This window comes from Uloborus diversus, chromosome 6 (assembly GCF_026930045.1).
Source record: "Uloborus diversus isolate 005 chromosome 6, Udiv.v.3.1, whole genome shotgun sequence".
Classification (NCBI taxonomy): Eukaryota; Metazoa; Arthropoda; class Arachnida; order Araneae; family Uloboridae; genus Uloborus; species Uloborus diversus.
The window spans coordinates 2544417-2569636 of record NC_072736.1 but is presented as its reverse complement, the minus strand read 5'-3'; the positions used below and the strand labels follow the sequence as shown (position 1 = coordinate 2569636).

At 34.4% G+C, this 25220-nt stretch overlaps 1 protein-coding gene across 1 annotated transcript; it reads left to right on the top strand.

Annotated features, from left to right (window-relative positions):
• The first annotated feature begins 970 nt into the window (after positions 1-970).
• Positions 971-18060, top strand: LOC129224149 (uncharacterized). The gene is made up of 3 exons (XM_054858565.1): positions 971-975; positions 10087-10535; positions 17925-18060. Exons 1-3 carry the CDS (start codon positions 971-973, stop codon positions 18044-18046), a joined length of 576 nt encoding a protein of 191 aa, XP_054714540.1. The 3' UTR covers positions 18047-18060.
• Positions 18061-25220: the final 7160 nt, after the last annotated feature.

The following is a 25220-nucleotide window of genomic DNA, read 5'->3' as shown; positions in this document are numbered from 1 at the left end:
TCTAAAGTATATAATAAAAAAAATTTCAAAATGTGTCCCGGACCCCCTTAATAATATTGTTATTATCAGCATAACGAGCTGATGTGTGTGCCTCACATGACTTCTTTTTACTCCGATTTAATGTCATTTTCCCATTATTGGCAATTTTAATGTGATTCAATAATAGTTTACTCCCTAAATATCACCAACAGTGGTCAAATTAAAACCAGATTTACAAATAAAAAAAATCGCCAAATTTGTCGCCAAGTCGGCGACAAAACTTGGCGACCAGAAAACTGGCGATCTATCGCCAAGTGTCCATGAAATTGTGGCACCACTTGAGTTTACATCGAAATTAACAATGATTTCTCGCCAAAAGGGCCAAAGACCTCCTTAAAAACACCCGAATGCAACCAAAAGGGGAGGTGCACAACTAAACCCTACTAAAAGTCTACGTACCAAATTTCAACTTTCTAGGACATACCGTTCTTGAGTTATGCGACATACATACGCACATATGTACATACGTACATACAGACGTCACGAGAAAACGCGTTGTAACTAACTCGGGAATCATCAAAATGGATATTTCGCGTGTCTATACGTTCTTAGGAATCTATCCACGTGTGGTCGAGTCGAAAAAAAACTCAGCACTCATTCGGGGGTGAGCAAAATTGATATTAAAGTCGATTTTCCAGTGAAATTTTTTTTTGCGAATACAATACTTCCTTTTTGGTAAAAGGAAGTAAAAAAAACTGTCTGCTCTATGACTATATTTCTGTATTGGGTGCTTAGAGGAAAGGAAATTAAAGTAGAAGTTCTTGTTTCAGTGTTTGCATATTGGTTACTGCCTCGTGTACCAAATAGCTGATTTAGGTAGCTTGTGCTTGTTTGAGTGCAGAATTAGCTGTTCGTCTTGCGATGGCTTTGCCTAAGATGCTGCTTGTTATTATTTTAACTTTCGGGCTCTCCTACGGAGAAATTTTACAAAATGAGGTGAGTTTGTTTAGTATGTATCGACTTTCTACTGTTATTGCTCTTCAGCAGTGATCTCTTGTTTGTTTATTGCTTCAAAGTTTAGTTTCAAGCCGAGTTTTGAATGCGATTTTAAGTGGGTCCGGGACACATTTTGAAATTTTTTTTATTATATACTTTAGAGTTTTGAATTTTGACCACCATTCACCATTTAATTAATAAGCAAAATCACAACATTAATATGAATTTTTTTTATTATTTAAATTTAATTTGTTTTTAAAAAAAAAATTGGGTTTGCATTAAATTGCTATAACTCAAAATATTGTTGGTCAATTTTCAATTTCTTTTCAAAAAAGTATGCACAAATATCTAAGCTTTAATTTTTATTCGGCGATTTTAAAAATATTGATTCAATAAAAATTAAAAAAATTTGAAGAAAAATTCAATGATACTTTTTTTTAAAAAAATTATATTTTTTGCAGTAAACATTTTTTTTCAAAATCGCCGAATAAAAATTAAAGTAAACTGTTCGAAAAAGACATGCTCTAAATTTCATTACTTTATCTTTATCGGTTGCTGACTTATAAGAGTTTGAATGCAAGAAATCGGGGAAAATTTGCATCATGGAGAAAAACGCGTTTAAAGTTTTAAAGTTCAATACACATTAGTTAGGTGCGGGCAACAAAAATAATTATATCTTTTGTTCTAATAAAGATGGAAACACGATTCAAACGTCCTTTTAAGCAGAAGAAACGGAGTAATTTTTTAAATGATAAAAAAAAAATTGCAAAATTTGACGATTTTTGTGTTTCAGACCCCCTTAATCTAACAATCTTCCATCGTATCTCATACCACCACTATTTTAATTAGGTGCCTGATACCACATAGTTTAGATTTAAGGGTTTATAGATAATTATTCCTAATACATCTGAAGACATAGTTATTAATTTTTATTTTTGTAAAGATCTTAGTACTGACCAACAGAACCAAGTAACCAATATGTTTCGACTTCAAGAGTGTAAGAATAAAAACTAAAATCCGAGTAATAAAGGCCTCGCGATTTCCCTTCAGAATTGAAATCGCAAGGTGGACTCTACTAAAACTTTTTTTTTTTAATCAGTAGATTTATTACAATTTTCTTTAATCTTTAAAAGTTCTTCGTTATCATATTGTCATAGGAAACTGAGTGTTACTACACCCGTTTTTTGTAAAGTCAAAGTGTTAACTTTTTCAGTTACAGTTCTTCCATGAATAAAATTAAAACACTGCACAGGGCCGTCCCATCGTTACGTGTGACTTTTTGATATTGTTTCTTTGTAAATAACAATAAAAAATTAGATAAAGTTACTAAAATATCCTTTGTTTCTTTTGTATGATAACTGAGTATATCTGGGGTTAATTTAAAGGCAATATTTTATTGTAGGATAACGCTACGTTTTCACAATTTTAATTGCAGGGGTACGTGCGACTCTCAAGATTCGTTAATATGAGCTGCTTCTCATTTTATTTTTTCATTTCGTGTGAAACTTCGTAAGTGAAATAAAACATAGTTTTTTTACATGCGTCTACATACATCAAGTAAATATTCCAAACAATTATTTTTTCTGAAGCTCAAAAATTGCAGGTAAAAAATTAATGCATTCTGTTACGTGTGTGACAGAGTGGTTTGTTTGATTTAAAAGTTAAATAAATCGTATTTTATACGATTTAAATAAGTGAATTGCGTAATACATGAACAAAACTCTCCATAAGTGTTAACCATGCATGGGTGCATACAAAGGAGGGTCCATGGCATAGTCTGCGCCATAGAAGTTTTTAAGGTGCAGAAACATCTGCAACTGCGTGCCACAATTTTGTCATTCATGATACCTAGAATATCTTTTTTGTTTATCTTGTGTAACTTCGAATTTCAATATCAACGCGATTAAATTATAATACAGTTGAAGGCGTAGGATTCTTTACTCTGTTAAAAAAAAATTAGTTGATTGTACTTTTGTTTCTCAAATGTACTCGTACTTTTCTGCCTAACCAAAGATTTTGCTCTTTCTTCCAACTTGTCACCAACCTCTTTGCCATGCAAGTATGAAGTCAAAAAAGAAAAAGAAAAAAACTTAATTTATATTAATATAAATTACATACAAAATATTTAATTTTACTGAGGCATAGTTTTATGGCGTGTACACAATATTTTCAGATGAATCACTTAAAACAAACTTTCTCCTTTACACTCGAATGTGAATATCGAATAGGTTAAAGGTTTTTTTGAGCAATCACGATTGCTTATTCTTCTCACTTGGCGGTTTTTATCTTCCTATGATTTTATTTCCCACCACCTCCCTCTGCAGCACCCCCGTCGGTCGGCTCCTCACGATGCTGCTCCTATAGCGAGCAAAATCTCCAGGTTGCGTCCATATCCTGCACAAACACACAAACACATACATACACCTACACATATACACATACACACAACTACCCATGCACTCATGCCTGCACACAGACACAAACACACATGCATACCCCGCCCATTCACACACACTCGTGATTGCGAAAATCATAATTTGAATTCAAGATGTCAAAATTCAAATTATTATTATTTTAATAAGTGCTCAGTGACATGAGTGTAGCCAGAATTCACGTTAGGGGGGAGGGCAAGCCAAGGTGTAACAAGATGTGGTTTTAGCTGCCACTTCTCCCAGTGCCAGTTTTCGAGGTCAGACAATACTTTTTTGACGCTGCCTGCTGCTGCCCTTATCCATCTTGCTTTAAGTTTCTACATTAAAGTTTTAAAAAACAGAAAAAAGAAATGAGTGAATTTATAAAAGGAATTTGCTACGAAGAAAAGATAGATACCAAAAGTTATAAGTCCTAAAACGTTTTATTCTGTCTTTGAATAGGAAGGAGATGAAGGGATCGAGTTATAACCCCGGAAATGTTTCCAAATTGAAGTATTAAAAACGCAGTTTTAGTCTATTTTTGGTGGTGTTAAAGATAGTTGGAGTACAAGTTTCCACTTCAGGAGAAATTCTCATCAAAATTCAAATTTTCAGGCAATTGTAGTCAAATTAGGGGAAAGAGAGGTTGCAATTATATCTCTTAAGATTATTTTTCAATCATTAAGTCAATTTTAGGCTATCTTTCGCAAAGTCAAAGGTTTTTCCTTCTTTCAAATTAGTTTTGAAAACGGAATTTTAAATTATCTTTGGTTTGTGATGTTAAGGAAATGAGGTAGGTTCAGATCCTCTCTCTTTAAGAACTTTTTGGGAATGAAGTCCTAAAACACATGTCAGGATACCTTTGATGTTAAAAGAATGGTCCGAATTCAGGACATATTCCAGAATTTTTTTGATATTGAAGTTCAAAACGCCATTTTAAGCTATATATGTTGAGACGTTCGGAAAGGGGCCCATCGGAATCTCTCCCCGGAAATCGTTTGAAATTAAAACCACCAAAGCACCATTTAGGGATATTTTTGACCAAATGAAGAAAAAAGCGACTATCCTGCAGAATTTTTTTAAATGGAAGTCTCAAAAGTTCAATTTTAAATTACCTTTGGTGACGTTAGGGAGGAAAGTGAAAATGAAGACTCTCTTCTAGGGAGAGGCAGTTGCCTCTTCCTGCATCCCCCCCTTTGACTACGATCATACTTAGAAGTGATTTTTCGAGATGTTCTTGACTTAGTTTTCTTTTTAAATGCTTAAAAAGAAATGTATTATCAAATCAAAAAAATGTTTTCTGTCTATAAGCTTCCGGTGGGCCGGGAAAAATATGCTCGCTGGCTGGATTTGGCCCGCAGGTCGTAGGTTGGAGACCCCTGGTTTAGATGATTAGTACAGAATATTTACAGCGACGAAATGTTTTTGCTTTGTTTTCCTTCAATTTTGTTAAAATTTTCCTTAATGCTTATATTTATTTTGGGATCCCTCTAGGGTCCCAGAATCTATTGGCCTAGGGTCCCCGATTAAGATATCAGATGTCGTAGGGAAAAAACTTTTTCGGGACCCTCTTGTAGCCAAATATTACAATTTTTGCCATTTGGCGGCCCCCAAATTGCAGGATATCTAGGCCACGGCCTATTCAGTAAACAGGCTCTGGCATTAAGTAGGCGAATAGCATCCAAATAACAGACCTATCAATTTAAAGAAAATAAATGCAAAAGTTACTTTAAACTTTTTTGGGGGGAAATTGCTAATTTTTTACCTACTATATAAGTTTTCTTACATTTTTTTCAAAACAAATAAAAGATGGGGACTTAGCCAAAAAGGTGGGAAAGAAGGGATCCTAGAACTAAATTTCTTATTACTTCCCCAGACAGCCTGTTGTGTTTTTAAACCTCAATTTCGGAAACATTCTGGGATATAGTCCGAAAAACCTTCTCCCTAATATGTCCAAAAATCGCTTAATATGGCTTTTTTGGAACTTCGATTTCTACAAATTCCCGACCAAAGTTACAAACCTTATCCCTTTCCATATTTGCGGTATTAAAACTTTGATTTTGAAAAAATCCGGGGAGGAATTCCATCCATTCTCCTCTGAACTTTCGTTCCTTTTAAAATTGCCGAAAATCATCTAAAATTGCGTTTTGGGAACTTCAATATGAATTTCTTTTTCGGAAGTCTCATTTTTGAAGTTTCCCCTATTCCCATCCAAAAAACGCATTTGCGGACCATTTTTGATGAAGTTAGGGGAAGAGATGAGAGGATTTGAAACTTTGCAGCTTAATTTTTTGAAATCGAAGTTCCAAAGGCAATTTAAGGATGCTTACAATCTCATTTTTAAAAACTTAAATTTCTAAAAATTTACAAAGAAGTTCCGCAAAACTTGCGCTTTTCTTAATATCACCTAAATTTGCCTAAAATTGCGTTTTTGGAATTTCAATTCCAAAAATTCTGTGGCATAGTCCACAATTCAATCCCTTATTGTAACATTATCAAAGGTGGCCTACAATTGCGTTTTTAAGAGTTCCATTTCAAAAATTTTCCCCCTCCCTCCTTTTGTTAACACTCCGTCGGGCGCAACTGATCTATTAGGCACACCTCGAATTCTTTTGCTAGCCACGCCCCTCAATAGCTCATGGAAAAATGTATATTCATTTTCTCAAATAAACTTGTTACATTCGAAAACCTTGAAAAACTGTTTTATTTCTCTTCTTTGGTGTTTGTAGTGGACAATTTTTTCGTAAGAAAATGTGAACATGCGTAGAAAAGATCAGTAGATCATAGTGTGCTTCCCAGGCTCAATGCGCCCGATCGTGTTCTACAACATATTGCGCCCGACGGAGTGTTAACGTATTGAAGATTGTCTAAAGTTACGTTTTTGAAACTTTAATATCGAGATATTTTCCGAAGAGTCTGACTCCTCCCCCCAAAGGTGACTCGCAATCACGTGTGTAAAAAAAAAACTTTCGAAAAATTTACGGGTAAGGTCCTTGTACCTTAAATCCAATCCTCCTAACATCACTTGGGAACGTTTAAAATCACTAATTTGGAAATTCGAAAAACTCCGGTGGAGAGTTCTGAGCCTGATTCTTTCACGTAACGTCATCAAAAGTGGCCTTTGCATTTTTAGATGTTAAATTTCGAAAAATTTCCGGAGATAACCCCCGAACCTGAATTTTGTTGTTTTAACTTCATCGAAGGTCTTCTAAAATTGCGTTTTTCGAACTTCCAATGAAAAAACATTTGTGGAATAGTCACTGGCCAATTACGTTACGAAAAATGTCTTGCAATAGCGTTTTTAAAATTTCAACTTTGAAAAAATTACGACGAATTGAACCTTTTTTCTTCCACATATAGTCTAAAATTCCGTTTTAACTAGAATTTCAGAAGAATTTTAGAAAATCACTCCAAACCCCTATTTTTGTGCAACTATTATCTTTATAATTAAATTCATACTGCTAATTCTTTTTCTTCTCATTTGTGACGAATTCTCCGGATTTCTGCAGCTAAAGATCCCTTTCTAAACTAAAAGCTGCTAAGACCTGGGTTCAAGAACCCAGGTCTTAGCAGGGTTCTCCAAATTCAAAATAACAAGTGATTTTTGTATTATTTCTCAAACTCAATATTTATTATCAAATTTAACAAACATGTCAAAAACCGGCTTTGCCCTACCATTGAGCGCAAAGCGGGTAAGCTCAACTAATCGTGGTTTGGCACATTTTCCAATAAAATATGAAGTTATAAATGATTCAAATAGTTGACTAGCTACCTGCCATTACATAAAATATAAAACAGTTGTACTTATCCAATTTAAAGTCAGTACATTTGTTCATAAAACATAAAGAAATAAGAGTTAATTACATAATAGACTAATTACTATCCTAAAAATAACTTTAAAAAGGTATACTTATCCTATTGAAAGAGAAAATAAGTCAGCACACGAGTCAAGGAATTTTAATTAAATATGATAAATCCTATACCCACTTTGTCCAAAGGCACGTTTTTTATTTCAATAGTTATAACCTATAATTAAAAAAACGGAATGACCATCGTAGTTTATAGGTGGATAGTGTCAGAATAAGTTAATATTATTGACAATAAAAAAAAAATATGGTCTTCGACTAATCTCAAAACAAGTTACAAAACTTCATTTTTTTTAAAAAATTTTTTAATGCATCATTTATTTTTATTTTTAATGTATCATTTTTTTAAAGCCTGGTTGCTCCATGTCGCTTCGCTGGGACTGATAATAACTCGGGGGTGTTCGGGTAAACACGAACGACATACGTATTCATCGCCGCTGACACACCATGGGAGAGGGGGCATACGAAGGCCTACCCGCTTTGGGCGACCTACTCACTTTGGGTCACCCTCCTCGATATTGTGGTTAGTTACGCTACTGACTATACCTGTATTTCTTCGCTCAATTTTTAATTTTATTGACTACTTTAGAATTAATCTTAATATGAAGATTTTAAGATTAACTACAATTATTGAGTGTTGTGTAACCAGGAAATTATATACTTATTTTATTTCATACTTTTTAGTGAGAACCAAGTTTATAGATAGTCTTTAGATTCAAAAAATAGATATATTTTATCGGATCTTCTGGATTTGCGCTATCGCGGCAAGTCGAGTCCTGACTTACGGCGAGGGATGCGTTCCAAGACCCTTCGCGTAAGCTGAAATTTCGCGTTGTGGAAAAGGGTATGAGTAAAAACTTTTATAAACATACCCATACGATTAAACACACTTGTAAACACCACCTCAAACTGTTAAAAAACCATTTCTCAACTATACACTACTGTTTCTTAATTCTTAAACAAAAAAAAAATTGAATTTTTATTTATTGTATTTAAAAAAAAAAGTTTTATTTAACATAAACTGCTACGATGCACAAAATCAATGGGAAAGGAAGACGTAAAATAAACCACTACGGTACGTACATTATGTAGTAAGAAAAACAAATGCACTATGGTTGTTGAAACTTTCTCTTTTTCCTTCTATCTTCACAAACTTTAAATGAAACAGCGCTCTTAGGTGTCACTATATTTCATAAACTTTCCCATATAGAATACAAAAAATAAATGGAAAATGAGGAGTAGTCATTTGTATAAGCGATGTTCAGACTAGTACGGTGTGTGAACTTCCGCCCTCAGCGATGCCAAAGGGATGAAGGTCCATTTACGAAAAAAACGCGATTCCCTTCGGAAAATTTTCATGTTGCGGGTGAAGAATTCGCGTTAGGAATGAAATTCTTTACCGGGAAAAAAATCGCGTTATAGCCATTTCGCGTAAGTCGGATCGCGTTGTAGCGGGCGTCGACTGTATTTGAATTTCCTCAACACCCTCGGAAGTTTCCTCCCGAGCTATGGGACCAGATTTGCTCTAGGGATACATTGTTTTTACTATTTTGTAACTATTTTATAACCGATTGATAAAACGTATGTTGTTAATATAATTTGAGAGTAATTACTTTGAAAATATTAGTCGAAAAAAACCGGTTGCTAACAGTTGCTCTTAGTTAAAGAAAGTTTAAAAAAAAGGGAATGGCGTAGTTAGCTATTACAGAAAGAAACAATCTAACCAGATGGTTGCAAATGACGGTTATTTTCTTTTTAGTCGGTCTTTATACATGTGATCAAACCACAACTGATAATCGGTTTTTAATAAAATTCAAGCAGAGGCAGTGAAAATTAAAGAAAAAATGAAGCTTCGAGTCGGCATGTTTTCTAATGATTCCGACACCTTTACTCAAAAATCACTCCGATTCTTTGAGTCGGATTTGACTCCGCAGCCTTGTTTATATGTATTTAAGTTCGAAGTTTTGCATAAAATTTGCGTAGCGCCTGTTCAAAACACAGTTCTGTGTAGCTGTATTTGTCTCAAAAAACCCTGCTACTTGCAAACCGGTCAACATTAAAGCATTGATTTTTCTTTTATTCCGTGACATGACATTTCTTGCAATGCTTAGTATTTGCTAAATTTGAATTATATGTATAATACTATTTACTAATTGTAAAGCAATAAGTTGGAGTTTGCTTAAAAACCTAAAATACTTTAAACCTTTAATGTTTTCTCGTGGTGCAGTTTTCGTAACACGAAACCTTCTTTTAATGGCTTTTCCCTGCGTTTGAAAAGGTGTTCCTTGCATCCCTGACACGTTTCATTGCTATAGGTGCTCTCAACGTGTTCTTTATTCCAATAGTCAAGATATGAAATATCTTACTAGATTGGAATTACAACAGTGATGTCACTTAGACTATCACTTAATATTGCTATATAAAAGTTTCTTATGAAAATATCAAGAATGCTGTTCAGTCACGTTGAATTGAAATATTGTAGGCGTACAATTTTCCTGGGTGACAGTTATCCCAGTCAAAAGTAGTCTTGTGATCAATTTGAGTAACTTCTGTTGTAGGAAATTTCACCTTTTTATGTGATAAATGAATGAATGCAGTATTAACAATGTTAAAACGCACTAATGGTTCCACTCATGGATTTATTTCGAGGCTGTAAGGAACTCTTTGTCGATTCAGGACGTCCTCCAAATTCAGAACTGGTAAATTATAAACGCAGTCAGAAGACTGCAAAAGCTTTCATTTTTTTTGAATTAAAAAAATATTCCTTACAACTCCAATGCAATGTATGAAAATTTTAATTTTTGTACATTGTTACTACATCTCTTCTTTTTCAGAGGGAGGAGGGTGCAATTGAATTCAAATCTGCTGGAACAGAATCCTTGCCTGCCAACGACATTAAATCCAGTACAGAGGACATTGTCACGTCAGTTACCGAACCTGGTACAGAGGACATTGGCGGATCAGCGATCGAATCTAAAACTGCTGACATTGGCAAGTCAGCAACCGAATCTAGTACAGAGGACATTGGCGGGTCAGCAACCGAATCTAGTACAGAGGACATTGGCGGGTCAGCAACCGAATCTAGTACAGAGGACATTGGCGGGTCAGCAACTGAATCTAAAACTGAGGACATTGGCACGTCAGCAACCGAATCTAGTATTGGAAAGTCGACAACTGTGCCAGGTGACGAAAACACAGAGTACCCAATTTGCTCCCCTCATGTCCGTTGCGGTTTTCAGCGGTACAACGCGTCAGGAGCCCTCATTGGCAAGTTTCTCAAATAGTAAGTTTTTTATTCTACACTAGTGATACCCGCACGGCTTTGCCCGTAATAGAAAAATCAAAAGGTCTTTTGGTTCGCCTGTATATTTACAAATAATGTATGGTGAATTCTCTCGCCAGTTGGCTTGTACCCATCTTACGGTTCCACGTTATGATAATTTCGGTAATTTACTCGTCCATCTTATGATATTTTTTTTTTAAATTGGAATAGAAAGCATCGAATTTTCGAAAAATCGCTTCGAGGTGCACATCCCCATGCTACATACTAACTTTGTGCTAAATTTCATGAAAATCGGCCGAACGGTTTAGGCGCTATGCGCGTCACAGACATCCAGACATCCTCCGGACAGAGAAACTTTCTGCTTTTATTGATCGTGCCACTGGTGAGCACGCTGCACAATCTTAATGTTGAATATGTCTGATTTATCGGAGTTTTCAAACTCGCGTGACAACCTCGAACAGCGGCAATGTTTTTAATTTTTTGATCGAATACTTCATGTTTTCCCACCGACATCAGAGCACTTGAGTTTTTTTACTGCCATATGAAAATCTCAGGCCGTGTGTGGTGTGGCTCTGATAAGTTGAGTCATGACCTTGACGATATTTGATTTTCAGGTGTAATAGGGAAGGACAATTGGCACCGAGTTGAGTAGAATTGGGTTGTTTCGTAGTACTTTTGAAAGAGTATTCTAACTCGAATCATCGCCAATAAATCCCTGTCACTGAACTTTCTAAGCTGTAAACAATGCCTAGGTCATTGCCAAACTTATCAGGATCACACTATTGGGATAGACAAACTATTTATAGGCATTCGCAAACAAGTACAGCTCAGCTCAAGATTGTTGGCGCTTGGCTGGCTTTGGACGAGTTCACCTCGAAATCGGTTGGAAAAAAAAGTACGGATTGGTTTAATCGAGAGTTTGCGAAATAAGTTTTTCTTGTGAAGTGTCGTCATTTGTTAACGACGAGAAACAAATTTCAAACGAAAACTCACGCTAAACTTCCTGATAAGGTGCAGGATGTGGAAGTCTATATTTTCTTATAGCTCAGCTTGAACTATACTGCCATGCTAAGCGCAAAAGCCGTATCTGCAGTTGTACTTAAAAGGAGAAAATCCCGTTTAAAATTTTGCTCCTCAATGCATTTGATTCATATGGAGCTCTTTCAAAGTGTTTTTTTTACTTCCTTTTACAAAAAAGGGAGTATTGTATTCGCGAAAAAATTTTCACTCGATAATCGGCCTTAATTTGTTTTGCTCACCCCCGAATGAATGTTTTTTTTCGACTAGACCACACGTGGATATATGCCTATTGACGTACAGACACCCGAAATATCCATTTTGACAAACCCCGAGTTAATTACAACAAGTTTTCTCGTGACGTCTGTATGTACGTGTGTATGTATCTCACATAACTCAAAAACGGTACGTCCTAGAAAGTTTAAATTTGGTACGTGGACTTCTAGTTGGGTCTAGTTGTGCACCTTCCCTTTTGGTGGCATTCGGATGTTCCTAAGGGGATCTTTTGCCCCCTTTTGGGGTTAAATCATTGTTAATTTCGATGTAAACTCAAGTGGTGTTATGATTTGGCGGACACTTGGCGATATATTGCCAGTCTTTTGGTCGCCAAGTTTTGTCGCCAGCTTGGCGACAAATTTGGCGATTTTTTTTTTAAAATCTGGTTTTGATTTGGCCACTGTTGGTGAAATTTAGAGAGTAAACTATTGAGTCACATTAAAATTGCCAATAATGGGAAAATGACATTAATTTGAAGTAAAAGGAAGTCATGTGATGCACACAGCAGCTCGTTTTAAATATGTTCCTTTGACAAATGACCATTAAATACTGTACTTAGGTTAAACGCGGGACCAAGAACCGCCTGGTGACAGCAACTCAATTTTGATAAAAAAGACAGGTACGACTTTTGTGCTTAGCACAACAGAATCGTGTGCAAGACTGAATCGGAACAGTTGCTCGGAGACTGCCGTTTCGTCCTCACTATGGGCTTTAGCTCAATTACCAACGCTCTGGAAGACATAACTGGGCTACCGGTCCCTTGAATGTAGGAATAAAGAGATTAATTAGTGCATCCAAAAAGGTTTTTGTTTTTGAATCTCAAGATGATTACATTTTCGAAGTCTCGGCTATTCTAAGTTGTTGCCCTTCCTTCAGGGGATTCTTTTTTTCTCTTCAGTGTTTGACCTTTATGTCCATGTTTTCATCTCGTCTTTGTTTTGTTACTAACGTTTTTATGTTACTCAAAATTATTTTTTAATCTATTCTTTTGAGTGCTTCAAAATTTAAAACTTCGTTTGTATCGTAACTACGTGTGCTATTTTCAGAAAATTTGCAATTCAGTCCACAACTCAAAAAAGTTCATAAAAACATACTTTATTTTACTTAAAATATTAAAAGCAACTATAACTAAAACTTTTGTAAATAATACTAACGAAATTAAAGTTAACTATATGATGTCAAGAGATAAAGTTCAAAATAAGGCTAAATGAACCAAGTACAAGAACTTAGAAGAAACAAAACAGAAAACCAAATTAAACAGACATGCAATATATATATATATATATCAGTTTCCCAACTGCGCCATCTACAGTCAAAATTAAAGTTACATCAAAGCTTTAACATCGTTCATTTCGGAACTTTAAAAAAAAAATTCTAGAAGTTTTATGCCCTTTTACTCCATAATCAAATTTTCTTTTGTGGCACTTGTTTCTACTTTTTGGCACATTATAGCCTATAAAAACTCTTTTGCCAAAAAACCACACAACCAGGTCTTTGCTTCTGATTTGATTATTCAGTTCAGATTTACTGCTAAATGTTTCTTTTATACGCATATACTTCTATTCGTTGTAACCAGCAACGATCTAGTCGATAATAGTCAAAAATTAGGTTTTTCCAGTCGACAAGTATAAATGCCCGACGGCATAGTACATAAAGCGTGAGGCTCTCGTACCATGTGGACGCGCTCGAATTTGTGCAGAAGCATGGATGCTGAAGGGTACAGCACTTTTGATAACGTTGCCATTGAGTTTTTAGCGCTGTAGAACTATACAAAGAGAGGCGGTACATCTAAATTAATAGTATATTTTAAAGCATTTATAGCATTCTAATGACTCAAAGGAAAAAATACAAAACTGGTAATAGAGCTTTTTTACGAAAAAAAGAGAAAGGAGTTTTTAAGGCAGCAAAAATAATTACAAACACAACGAGCTGATGTGTACATTATATGACTTCCTTTTACGCCAATTTAATGATAATAGCGCCTTGGAGTAAGCAAGGAAACACTAAATAATTTTCAATCCTAGTTTCTTGCGAACCGAAGCAAAAAAAACGTTTTAAACAAATTTGTTTCCCCATTAATAGCAATTTTAATGTGATTCAGTGGTTAACTCTTTAAATATCACCAACATTGGCCAAATTAAAACCAGACTTAAAGATTAAAAAAAATCGCCAAATGTTTCGCCAAGTTGCCGACAAAACTTGGCGGCCAAAAGCTTGGCGATATATTGCCAAGTGTTTGACAAATTATAACACCACTTGAGTTAGCATTGAAATTAACAATGATTTCCCCCCAAAAAATGTAAAAGATCCCTTTAGGAACATCCGAATGCAATCAAAAGAGAAGGTGCACAACTAGACCCCACTAGGCGTCTACGTACCAAATTTCACCTTTCTAGGACATACCGTTTTTAAGTTATGCGAGATACACACGTACATACGGACGTCACGAGAAAACTCGTTGTAATTAACTCGGGGATCGTCAAAATGGATATTTCGGGTGTCTGTACGTTCCTAGGCATGTATCCACGTGTGGTCGGGTCGAAAAAAGAGCTCAACATTCATTCTGGGGTGAGCAAAATGGAAATTAAGGCTGGTTTTTGAGTGAAATTTTTTTTCGCGAATACAAAACTTCCTTTTTTTGTAAACAGTAGGCAAAGCTTGCACGACCACTTCATCTGTGCCTGGTTCAAGAACCAAAACGTTCGGAAACACGCATGCAGATGTATACTGCCGTGGTCAGGTCAAGGGCAGTATCCGCAAATCTTTCACTTTTTGTCATCTATTGTAAGTTAGCTTTACTGTATAAGCTCGCTTATTTGGTTTTCGCCGAAAAAGAGTTGAAAAAAGGTCTAATTTCAGCATTTTCCTATTAATAGAGGAAGCTACTGTACCCACGGACGGTTGTACCTACGGACGTTGGTCGGGAAATTCTGGGCATCGTCGAGCGAGATCTTAATAGGGAAGTTGCAACCTATTAAATGTTCATATTTTGACTGTTGGAATTGACCCTCAGAACTAAAAAATTCACAATCGCCGAATTTTTAAACACCGTGATTGATTTTTAATGAATTTTTAAAAATCCACTCGCAAAAGTGCTTTCTTCTGAAACGTCGCGAGTTTACGTCACAGGGCACTCATGGGCAGCCTTCGGCCGAAGATCCCTTGTTTTCGCTACGGACATTTTGAGCACGCTGATATTTTTATTTTTTAGAAATTCAATAATCCTTTTCCACACTATGGAGGCCGGATTCATTAAAGCACAATATAATCTTCCTCAAGTAACATCAATGATGGTATTCCAATATTTCAGAGAGGATGAGAGGTTTAATGTTCCAGAAACGCGAGGACTTAAATGCGAAGAGGTAAGCCTTACGTTTCGTCTTCGAAGCACGTCCTTCGGCTTCTCCCACGGCGGAAGAGCGCATTACGTCACTTCCTGTGCCATTTGACGTCACAATCGCTTGATCTTCAAAAATTAAAAAAAAAAAACTAATTATTGTATCGCAAAAATGTTTTAACCTATGATGTTCATACATGTTACTCTATCATATAAAAATAAAATTGAAAGATCGAAAACTTCCCTTTTGAGGCTCAACGTGTGTGTCACAACCCTCTCCAGTACCCCAGGAAGTTTCAACGCCATCAAACGAACAGTTAAGGTTCTATCACATTTTTTCGGTTTTAGTAGTACCAAAGTAAAAAAAAAAAAAACATGAGCAATTTCTTTTTTTTTGTCCGTCGTAGATTATATTATTCATTTTTGTTGTAAGTATCATGATTCCCTATAATTTGAAGGTTTTGCTTCTGATTTTTAATGTTGTAAAACTGTGGTCTTGTCGATGTGACTGGCTTGCAAATCCAAAATGGCATACCTTTGTACCCAAGGACACACAATCATGTGTACTCAGTTTTTAGTCTCGTTGGGTCACACCGAGTCTCCTTACAATGTGAAGTACCTCAAAATGGTGCTTTATCATCAACGTCCGAAATTTGCTTTCAACAATGATGATGAATTTGAAGTAGGTCTTGAAGATAGTGTTGAAGTGTAACCCCCCACCTGTTGTAGGATCTACAGACCGTCAATTCCACCTATTTTCATTTGAAGTAGACTTTTCTTGATTTATGTTGGATTAATCCAATTTTTTTGTAATGGGTTGATTTTTTTTTGGGGGGGGGGGTAATTTTGGTTAAAGGTTTCAATTTGCATATAAATTGATGTTATTATATAGGTACATAGAGCCATACTATCATAAACCTAGTTATTTTGTTTGTTTAAAAATAGTTAATGATGTAATGAATAATTAATATATCTTAAGAGTAATAACTTTTTAAAGAGTTCAATGATGTTAAAAATTAAGGAAAATTAAAAAAAAAGGAAAAAACCTTCGATTAATTTTCAAAGTTTAATTTCTGTTGGATATTTTATTTAATGTTATTTTCAATGAATGTTTGAAGTATTTCAAATATAAAATGGCTTATGAAAATGTATTAGGTATAATTGAGTTCCTCAGTCCTATTTATATATTTTTTATATGCCCATGGGTACAAAGGCACTTGTCCACTGGGTGAACGGGGTGTCGTACCCACGGACAAAAAAGATGGCTTTTAAGAAAAAATGTTTTGAAGTTGAAAGTTTTGATTTTCACCTGACAAAAATTGTCAAATTAAATACGTTGTAGATTCTGCCAAAAAAATTTTCCGATCGGTTATCCATTCCCAGAGGCCAGCGAAAATTGAAAAGTAAATTTTGTCCGTGGGTACAGCAGCTTCCCCTATGGAATCCAAAACCCATCTCTTCAAATGTCTCGAAAACTCATTTCTGAAGATACTGCACTTTACCTTCCCACGGCAGTATAGAACTAAAGTCGAAACTAGACTGTCTAACCTTCGATGATCTGCATCTCGGGTAGTTGGATTTGAGGGTTTAGGCATGGTCCCCGGATGTTAGAATTGGGCTGTCGGTATGTTGCTTTGCATGTATACTAGGGTGGTTCAAAAATACATGTAAAAAAAAAAGTTTCTCCTAGATAACAGGACACCCCTCAATGTTTTTAGACTTGTGGATAGTAATATACTAGAATTTTAGCTTTCTATTTCACTGAAACAAGGTGCTTAACCCCCTCCCCTGAACTTCATAAGTATGGGGAGGGGGGGTTACAAAATACATTGAACTGAAAAAACAATGCTACATATTATAATATACCCCAGTATTATACATAGCAATAAAATAATTATTTACAAAAAGCAGCTGGGGTGATTAAATGTTTCTAAACTTGTAGCATTTTCCATACTATGGCTAATGTTGAATTGAGGGGTCATTGAGCACCCTCTTAAAATTTGAGTAAGAAGCTAAAACTTTTACAGCATGACTCTACTAGTAAGTGTAAAAAAACGAGCTGATGTGTGCATCACATGACTTCCTTTTACTCCAATTTAATGTCATTTTCTCATTATTGGCAGTTTTAATGTGATTCAATAGTTTACTCTATAAATATCACCAACAGTAGCCAAATTAAAACGAGATTTTAAAAAAAAATAAAAAAAATCGCCAAGTTGGCGAAAAAACTTGGCGACCAAAAGACTGGCGATATATCGCAAAGTGTCCGCCAAATTATAACACCACTTGAGTTTACATCGAAATTAACAATGATTTCCCCCCCAAAAAGGAGCTAAAGACCCCCTAGACCCCACTAGGAGTCTAAGTACCAAATTTCAACTTTCTAGGACATTCCGTCCTTGAGTTATGCGACATACATACACACATACGTACATACAGACGCCACGAGAAAACTCGTTGTAATTAACTCGGGGAATGTCAAAATGGATATTTCGGGTGTCTGTACGTTCCTAGGCATATATCCGCGTGTGGTCGGGTTGAAAAAAACTCGACATTCATTCGGGGGTGAGCAAAATGGAAATTAAGGCCGATTTTTGGGTGAAATTTTTTTCGCGAATACAATACTTCCTTCTTTTGTAAAAGGAAGTAAAAATAGGGGGCGTCCTGGAATCCAGCTGAAAAATTTTTTTTTGAACCACCCTAATGTATACTACTTCTGTTTAAGAGCTGTAATTTACTGCTTATTCCTCTATTCCTAGTTGTGACTGTCCAGCGGGCACAGAGTGCAGACAATTTGGCGAACACAAGTCTCAATACTTCTTCTACTACAAGTGCGTCAGCGTCACTGAAGACCCCTTTGCAAGAGTGCTATCGTTGCTAGCGACTGAAGAAGAATCTGGCCGAACGCAAGCAGAAGGCTCGACTAGCAGCACTACTCCGGCGACTGCTTCAGAAGAGGACAGAGTAGCCGTAACCCACGATGATTTATAAGTTCACCAATTCCTTTTTCCGAAACTTTTTTTACCCTGAATATTATAATAAACACGTTGTACTTTGTTTTACTTATTTCTTGTTTTACTTGTTTCTCTCGTCGTAAGTTCGGTTTCAGGTGTGGTTTTACGACAAAAGATTAGATTTTAAAAAGTGAAGTTAGTGTTCTGTATAAAAAGTGTACATATACAATGAGAGCTCCAACCGATACTTTAATGGCAAATTAATTTCTTGTGTAAAATAATACCTTAATAATTAAAAGTAAATAAAATTAGAGTTAGCGTGTATATTTCTGCATTATATCTTATCCTTCTTGGTTAATAAGAATTAAACTGGAGAAGTTCAATGATGGAAAAACTGGTTGAAGATCAGATTGATCTAGTCAAGCTATACGTCTTAACTTTTATCTCCCTTTGTGAAAGGAGATTTTAGATATATTTTGTCTTATGTAAAATGTAGCGAGAATAAAAAAGAAAAGTATTCAGTCTCGTCATTTAGGGGGGTCAGGAAGGGACAATAACCCGCCACCTCTGCTTTTGAAAAAATGATGTATTCACATAAGTGGGCATGCTTTTTGCAATTTCTCGATAAAAGTTTCATTAAATTTCTCATTAAAAGTTATTCTCTGAAGAAAGTTGTTTATTTTATCAAAAGTTTTTTTATTCTGAAATCCTTATGTTGTGGAGTTGCTAATGGTTGCACTAAATCTGGTTGGGTCGAAGACACAATCTTCAAAGAATGGTTCAAACTTTTCGCAAGGCATCTGAAAAGACATTCAAGCCATCTGACCTATGAAACTGTAAAGCATGCTATCGATAGTGAAATTGTCATTTGCCTACCGCCTAATAAGATTCATACCATGCAACCAATTGACAACGCCAGAGCCGACTAAATAAATTGAAAACCAGTCTGATCAAACTCCCATTCCACTAAGCTTATGTTAAAGTACAATATCTACAGGAGATTGGGTGCTAGTTGAATACAGTTTAAAAGGTATTTCATTGCTCAAGTTCTAGAATCTTTATATACTTGTACTTATGTTGTAAAAATTCTTAAGAAGTCTTTGATGGGAAAATTTTCACCTTCCCCAATAATGCGAAAATGGAGATTGAAGAACAGATCATCAACCCAAGTCACCCTATCCTCAACAATCGTGGACATTATACTTTAATTGCAGTGAAAATTACAGACTACATTGTTCAATAGATTTTTGCCCTTATATTAATATATTTTTGTGAAAAAAAAAATTCATGATTTCACTCTGAAATTTAATTTAAAACAATACTACCCGTTTCACGCCACCCCATGGGGCGGAATGGGTATAAAAACGGACTTTGAAATAATAGCTTTTTCACTAATTAATAAAATCATTTCAGTAACGATAACTATGGATATGTGAAGTGTACAATCTACTCTCGTTACAACGCGATTCAACTTACGCGAAATCGGCTATAGCGCGAATTTTTCGAATTTATAGCCAACGCGAATTCTTCGTCCACAGCACGAAATATTTTTGGAGGAAGTATCTGCTTCGTTATTGGCTACTAAATACCGATTTCTTTGAATATTATTACATACTTTTATCATCACTGACAGCGAAAGTTCCCTCACCAAACTAGTGTCTACACATCGTTCTGTTAGTGCATCAAATAACTACTCAGTATCTTTCATTTATTTTTTTTTTCATTCTAAATATTAAAGTTGATGAAATATAATGGAATCCAAGTGCGCTGTTTTATCTAAAGTTTGTGAAGATGGGAGGAAAAAAAAAGTTTATGACAGAAAAAAAAAGTTAAGGTTCTCGATATGTTTGAACAACTACCAATCGTCAAAGGTAGCACGACACAAATATCGGTGAATCTACCATACGTACAATTAAAAAGTCGAAACAAAAAGATGTCCTTCAAAAAGAAACTTGGTTTCAATATTGAAGCTTGCAAGAGTAATGCCTAAGCAAAGTAAATATTATGAAAATGGGAGCTGCTCTTGTATTGTGGTTTAAGGTCTCAACCTTCAAAATTTTCAATTATCTGGAAAAATATATGTTATGCATAACTTAATTCTGAACAATTTGATACCTTATTTATTACCATACGCAAAAATCTTTTCAAGTTATCGTGAAAATGCGTATACTTTCCCCATAGAGATGTTAAGAGCAGCTGTTTAAGCCTCTTTTTCTCAAGTTGCGTTTTCTCGGGTTTCTCATTTTGCGCGCATGATATCTCAAAAAATTTCTATTTCCGTAAAACTTTTTGTGCATGCTTTTCCGGTTTACTTTTATGATATGAACCTAAATTTATTTGTTTTTTTAAAAATAATTCTTTTTTGAAATTTTATAAGTTAATGTCAAAATTTTGGGGGAAAATATTTATTTTTTTAATAACTTTTATTTTTAGTTAAAATTTAGGTTCAGATCATAAAAATAAGCCAGACAAACACGCATGAAAAGTTTTACGGAAATGCATAAGAAACTTTCGAAGATATGATGCGCGCAAAACGAGAAACTGGCACTTGAGAAAAAGAGGCTTAAACAACTGCTGTAAACATAAATCTCTATGGTGAAAGTTTACGCATTTTCACGATAACTTGAAAAGTTTTTTTGCGTATGGTAATAAATACGATATCAAATTGTTCAGAATTAAATTATGCATAACATATATTTTTTTCCAGAAAATAGAAAATTTTGAAGGTTAAGAGACCTTAGACCCCTTAAAGATAATAGGAAGATGGACTGTTGCCATAAATGGAAATGTTTTAAAAAAAATAAGGCAAAGCAACCGTATTTAAAAATGTATTAGATAACGATCTGATCATGGAGCATAAGTCATCATCTTTATTTTTACTAACAAATATTATTACTAACCCGCTATGCAGTACTGTTGCATTGCAGCATTTTATTTCTACACTGTACATACCGTGTTTTATTTAAGTCTGATCATTCATTTTGTGCACCTTAAAGTATTTCATGTTGAATAAAACAGCTTTTTTTTTCTTTCAAATACAGTAAAAGTTCAGTTCTTTAAGTAAGAAACTAATTTACAGTTGAGGTATGCTTTAAAGCAGTTTTGAGGGGTGTTTATAAGTGTCTAAAAGAACTTGGTATGCTTCTAAAAAAAATGTATACCGAAATTTTTCCACAACGCGAAATTTCGACTTACGCGAGGAGTCTTGGAACGTATCCCTCGCGTAAGTCGGGACTCGACTGTATTGTTGAAATGTAAAAACTCGATTATGATTTTTTAATAGTTTGATATCAGATTTGAATAGTTTGGTAATCATTTTAAAAATGTACATGTATTTTTATACCCATTCCACCCCACCGGACCCTAGTCTAAGAACAGAGTCCACATTTTAAAATAGAATTAATGTCACGTCCAGTCGTTGGAAAAACTACATTTTTTTTTGTAGCGAAGTGCAACTACAATCAACTTATTAAAAATGTAGCTAACTACAACCACAACTATTTTTTGATGAAGCGACTACAAGCTACTTTTGAAATGTAGTCGCTACTTTTTATTAAATAAATAAAGCATACACACACACCATTTGAAGATTAGCTCATTTGAACACGGAATATTACTTAGAATTATCATTTCCTTCAATCTTTTCTTTTTTAAACCGTCTTTACGAATATTCGCTGTGAGAAAGGATGAAAAAGTTGAAGGATTTAAATTTTTACAATTTTTAAAAATATAAATAGAAGCAGTAATAATTTGATTTAAATTTTACATTGCCATACATAAACTTGATTAGACGAGGAAAAACATCATTTAAACAGAGTAGAAAGGCATTAATTTTCTATATCGGAATTAATTTCATAGGAAAACTTATATTTTGTAGGATCTAATTAATTCATTTTGAACTTCTAGCTAGCGGCCTGGGTAAAAGTCGCGACCCACTGTTTTAATTCAAGTCGCCGATCTTTTCTTTAGCAAAATTCTTTTAAATTAGTTTTCGATTCGTCTCAAATACAAGTGAAATGTCAGAATTTGACGTTTTTTTCCGTGCTTTTTTTTTCAGCAAGAACCAAATAAGCAATCTTGTACAATTAAGCGAAAGTAAAATAGATGGCAAAAAATAAATGAAAAACAAGTACTGCTGTTCAATTGCCCAAGGCAGTACTTTACTTGTAAGGAGGCGTCACACAGTGGTTCAAGGGCGGAAAAAATAGCCATTTTTAAGATAAAAAATATTTCATGCCATAATTACTTAGCCCTTGAGTTGTAGTAACTTACTCCACAAGAGTTTTTTGAAAAAAAAATCGTTTTTACAAAAAAAGAGCAGAGATCGTTGAATAATTATGTTTTTACTTTTTTCGGACGTACGACTTATGATTCAGTTTTAATTCATTCGTTCAATATGGAGGACTAAAATTTTATAAAATTCATTTCTGATTGGTTTTTTACACTTATAGGATGCATATTACATCGTAGATAAAAATTAAAAAATCATCAACATTGAAAATTATTTAAAATAAAAAAACATTATTTTCTTAAAAATATAATGAAAAGTATTGTGGAATATATTTTTATCGGCGGCTTCCGGTGGGCTAAAATTTACATATATCAATAGTTTAATCCTTCCTGTAAATAAACAACGTTTTAACTGCGACCACCTGCGACTGCAGTCGCGGCAGATGTTTTTGTTTGATCTTCGCTATTTACGAATACAAATTTAGTAAGTTAGAAAATAACTCATAACGGTATGACGGGGGTAAATTGCTTTTTTTATCAAAGAAATTGCTCATCAAATTCGACATGCTCCAGACTAACGTATGTCACAGTTTCACTACTTTGCAGGAGAGCCTAAAAACGTTTGTTTCCGAAAGTTGGGGCTTTTGAAACATTCATCAATAAATACAGAGGATTTTTTTAAAAACAGATTTACGTTGTTATGGCTTAATGCGGCGCATTATTCTACATGCAATGCAGTAGTAACCGGAAAATAACAATTTTCGGAACCGTTTGGCTTTAAAGAAGATACATATGAGAAATAAATTTTTAAAACTCATATAGAATTCTATATAAAAGTTAAATAACCATTCTGTTCATAAAACAATGAAAATAGAAAATCATTAAACGTTTGAAGTTTCTGATTTTTTTTTTCGAAATCATTCTAGTATAAAGCTGTTCTTAGTTTGTCAACATTGCCAGAAAATATTGTTCGAATGTATCAATTGCAATTCGGAACTCCAGCGCTCGAATACGCTACCTTGCGGTGATTTACAAAACTGCAAATGAAACTAAAACATTGCCACGTTGCGTTCCACGTGTGTCTGTTGACGTAAACACAGGCAGTTTGTTCTGAGTATTTATTAACGCAATCGATGTGTCTTAGTTTGCTTTCAGCTACAGAAATTAATTCGTCCCTTAGTAGTATTCTCGAGCTTCTCAAAATAATGTTAGTTTTCATTATTTCCTTAATAATTGGTGAAAGCGAAAATTCTGGATTAACAAACTTGGATAACGTTATACAAGGTAAAAAATTTTATTGTTTTGTATGAATTTGTAAGAATATGGGTTTTTTTTAATCTTAAATTAATTAAACTTACCATATTTTACAGCAGCATTTAGTTGGAATGGACAGTATGCAAAATATTTTCTTGAATATATTATCGTAGAACAAAATGAATAACCGAGAAAGAATTTACTTTATTCCTTTTATTCTCAGCTGAAAGGTTTCGCCAAATTTGTTTAGGGTTATAGTTTTAGTATAGTGCGAGCAAAGTAGCCTTGGCGAGATTTCGCGTTTTTAGTTAAACCATTTTTAATTTTTATCATGAGTGGAATAAAATGGTAGTAAGATTACAGAATTCGATAAGTGAAAAGAAATAATGGTCAATCAACTGAAAAGAAAACTACCACCATATATCCGTGAGAATTTTGTTGATGATTTGCATAACATGACACAATTAAATCGTAACTCAGAAATTAGAAAAATCGAAACAGAAAATTTTTAAATTAACCGATTCGGGAATTCGAGAGAAATAACTCAGCTACAAATGGAAAACAATAAGCGCTAGCCAAGCAAGGCAAAAAAGTATCATTTTCTTTCGATAACAATTTGTAATGTCATATTGAATTTTCTAGCATTAATTGTTATTCTTGTCAGGCCACAATTATTATTTAGTTTTATCAAGAATTGATAAATATCGAATTCAACATCGTGGAAATAGCTGCTTAGAACTACGAACTACGTAGTTTGCATTAATCTTTGACGTTTAGTAATGCTTCTTGAATTCTCATTTTCTTTCTACGTAGGCCAGAATATCCACTAGACTTTGAAAATTAATTTAAAAAGAATAAAGCGAAAAAATCATACGTACGAACAAAAATCACAACACTTTTAGCATTTTCTTCGTTACCATGTGCGTTTGTTTTAGTTTTTAAGTCCGCCATTAGACAGTGACTTCAGTGCCCCCTATAGTTCGTTGGAGTTGCGAATAAATAAACCTTGCGTGTGGCATACGACTGATTTAATTTATATTTTTCACTAAAAACAGAAATGAATTTGAACTACAGAGAAACCCCGATTTCACGTTTCTCAGAGGCCTGAATCAAACATAAAATACATAAAATGTGAGAAAACGTCAATTCAAATCCAAAAACATAAATAATGGAAAACGTAAGATACGAGAAATGTATAAAAAGCAAAAATCAGATAAGGAAACAAAAATAGTAATAACGGTTGCTACGATACGTTCGGATAAATCTGCAACGGTCTACCTCTGACGTCACAAGAATGGGTGGAGCTACGTAACCTTCTGACGTCACGTCTTTTCTTTTGCTAGTTTGATTTTCGCGTTGATAATTTCTTTCTTTTTGCTTCTCGATCTTAATTTATTTATTTATTTATTTTTCGCTTTTTATCTTTATTTTCTTTTTGTTATTGTTATAAAACAGAAAGGGAGTTCATTTTTTTTAAAGCAAATACGGTTTTATTTCATATTTAATTAAAATAAATTAAGAATATTATTATTAGTTTTTTAAGATTTTTATGACGTTCTAGAAGATGTGATTATTTTATTCATTAAAATGAGAGGGAGAGAGGGATTATCAAAATTA

Bases quoted from the DNA above. Each gene is read 5' to 3' on its own strand.
- LOC129224149 (XM_054858565.1), top strand. The intron at 10,536-17,924 runs GTAAGTTTTTTA...CTCTATTCCTAG, and splicing joins ATTGGCAAGTTTCTCAAATA to TTGTGACTGTCCAGCGGGCA.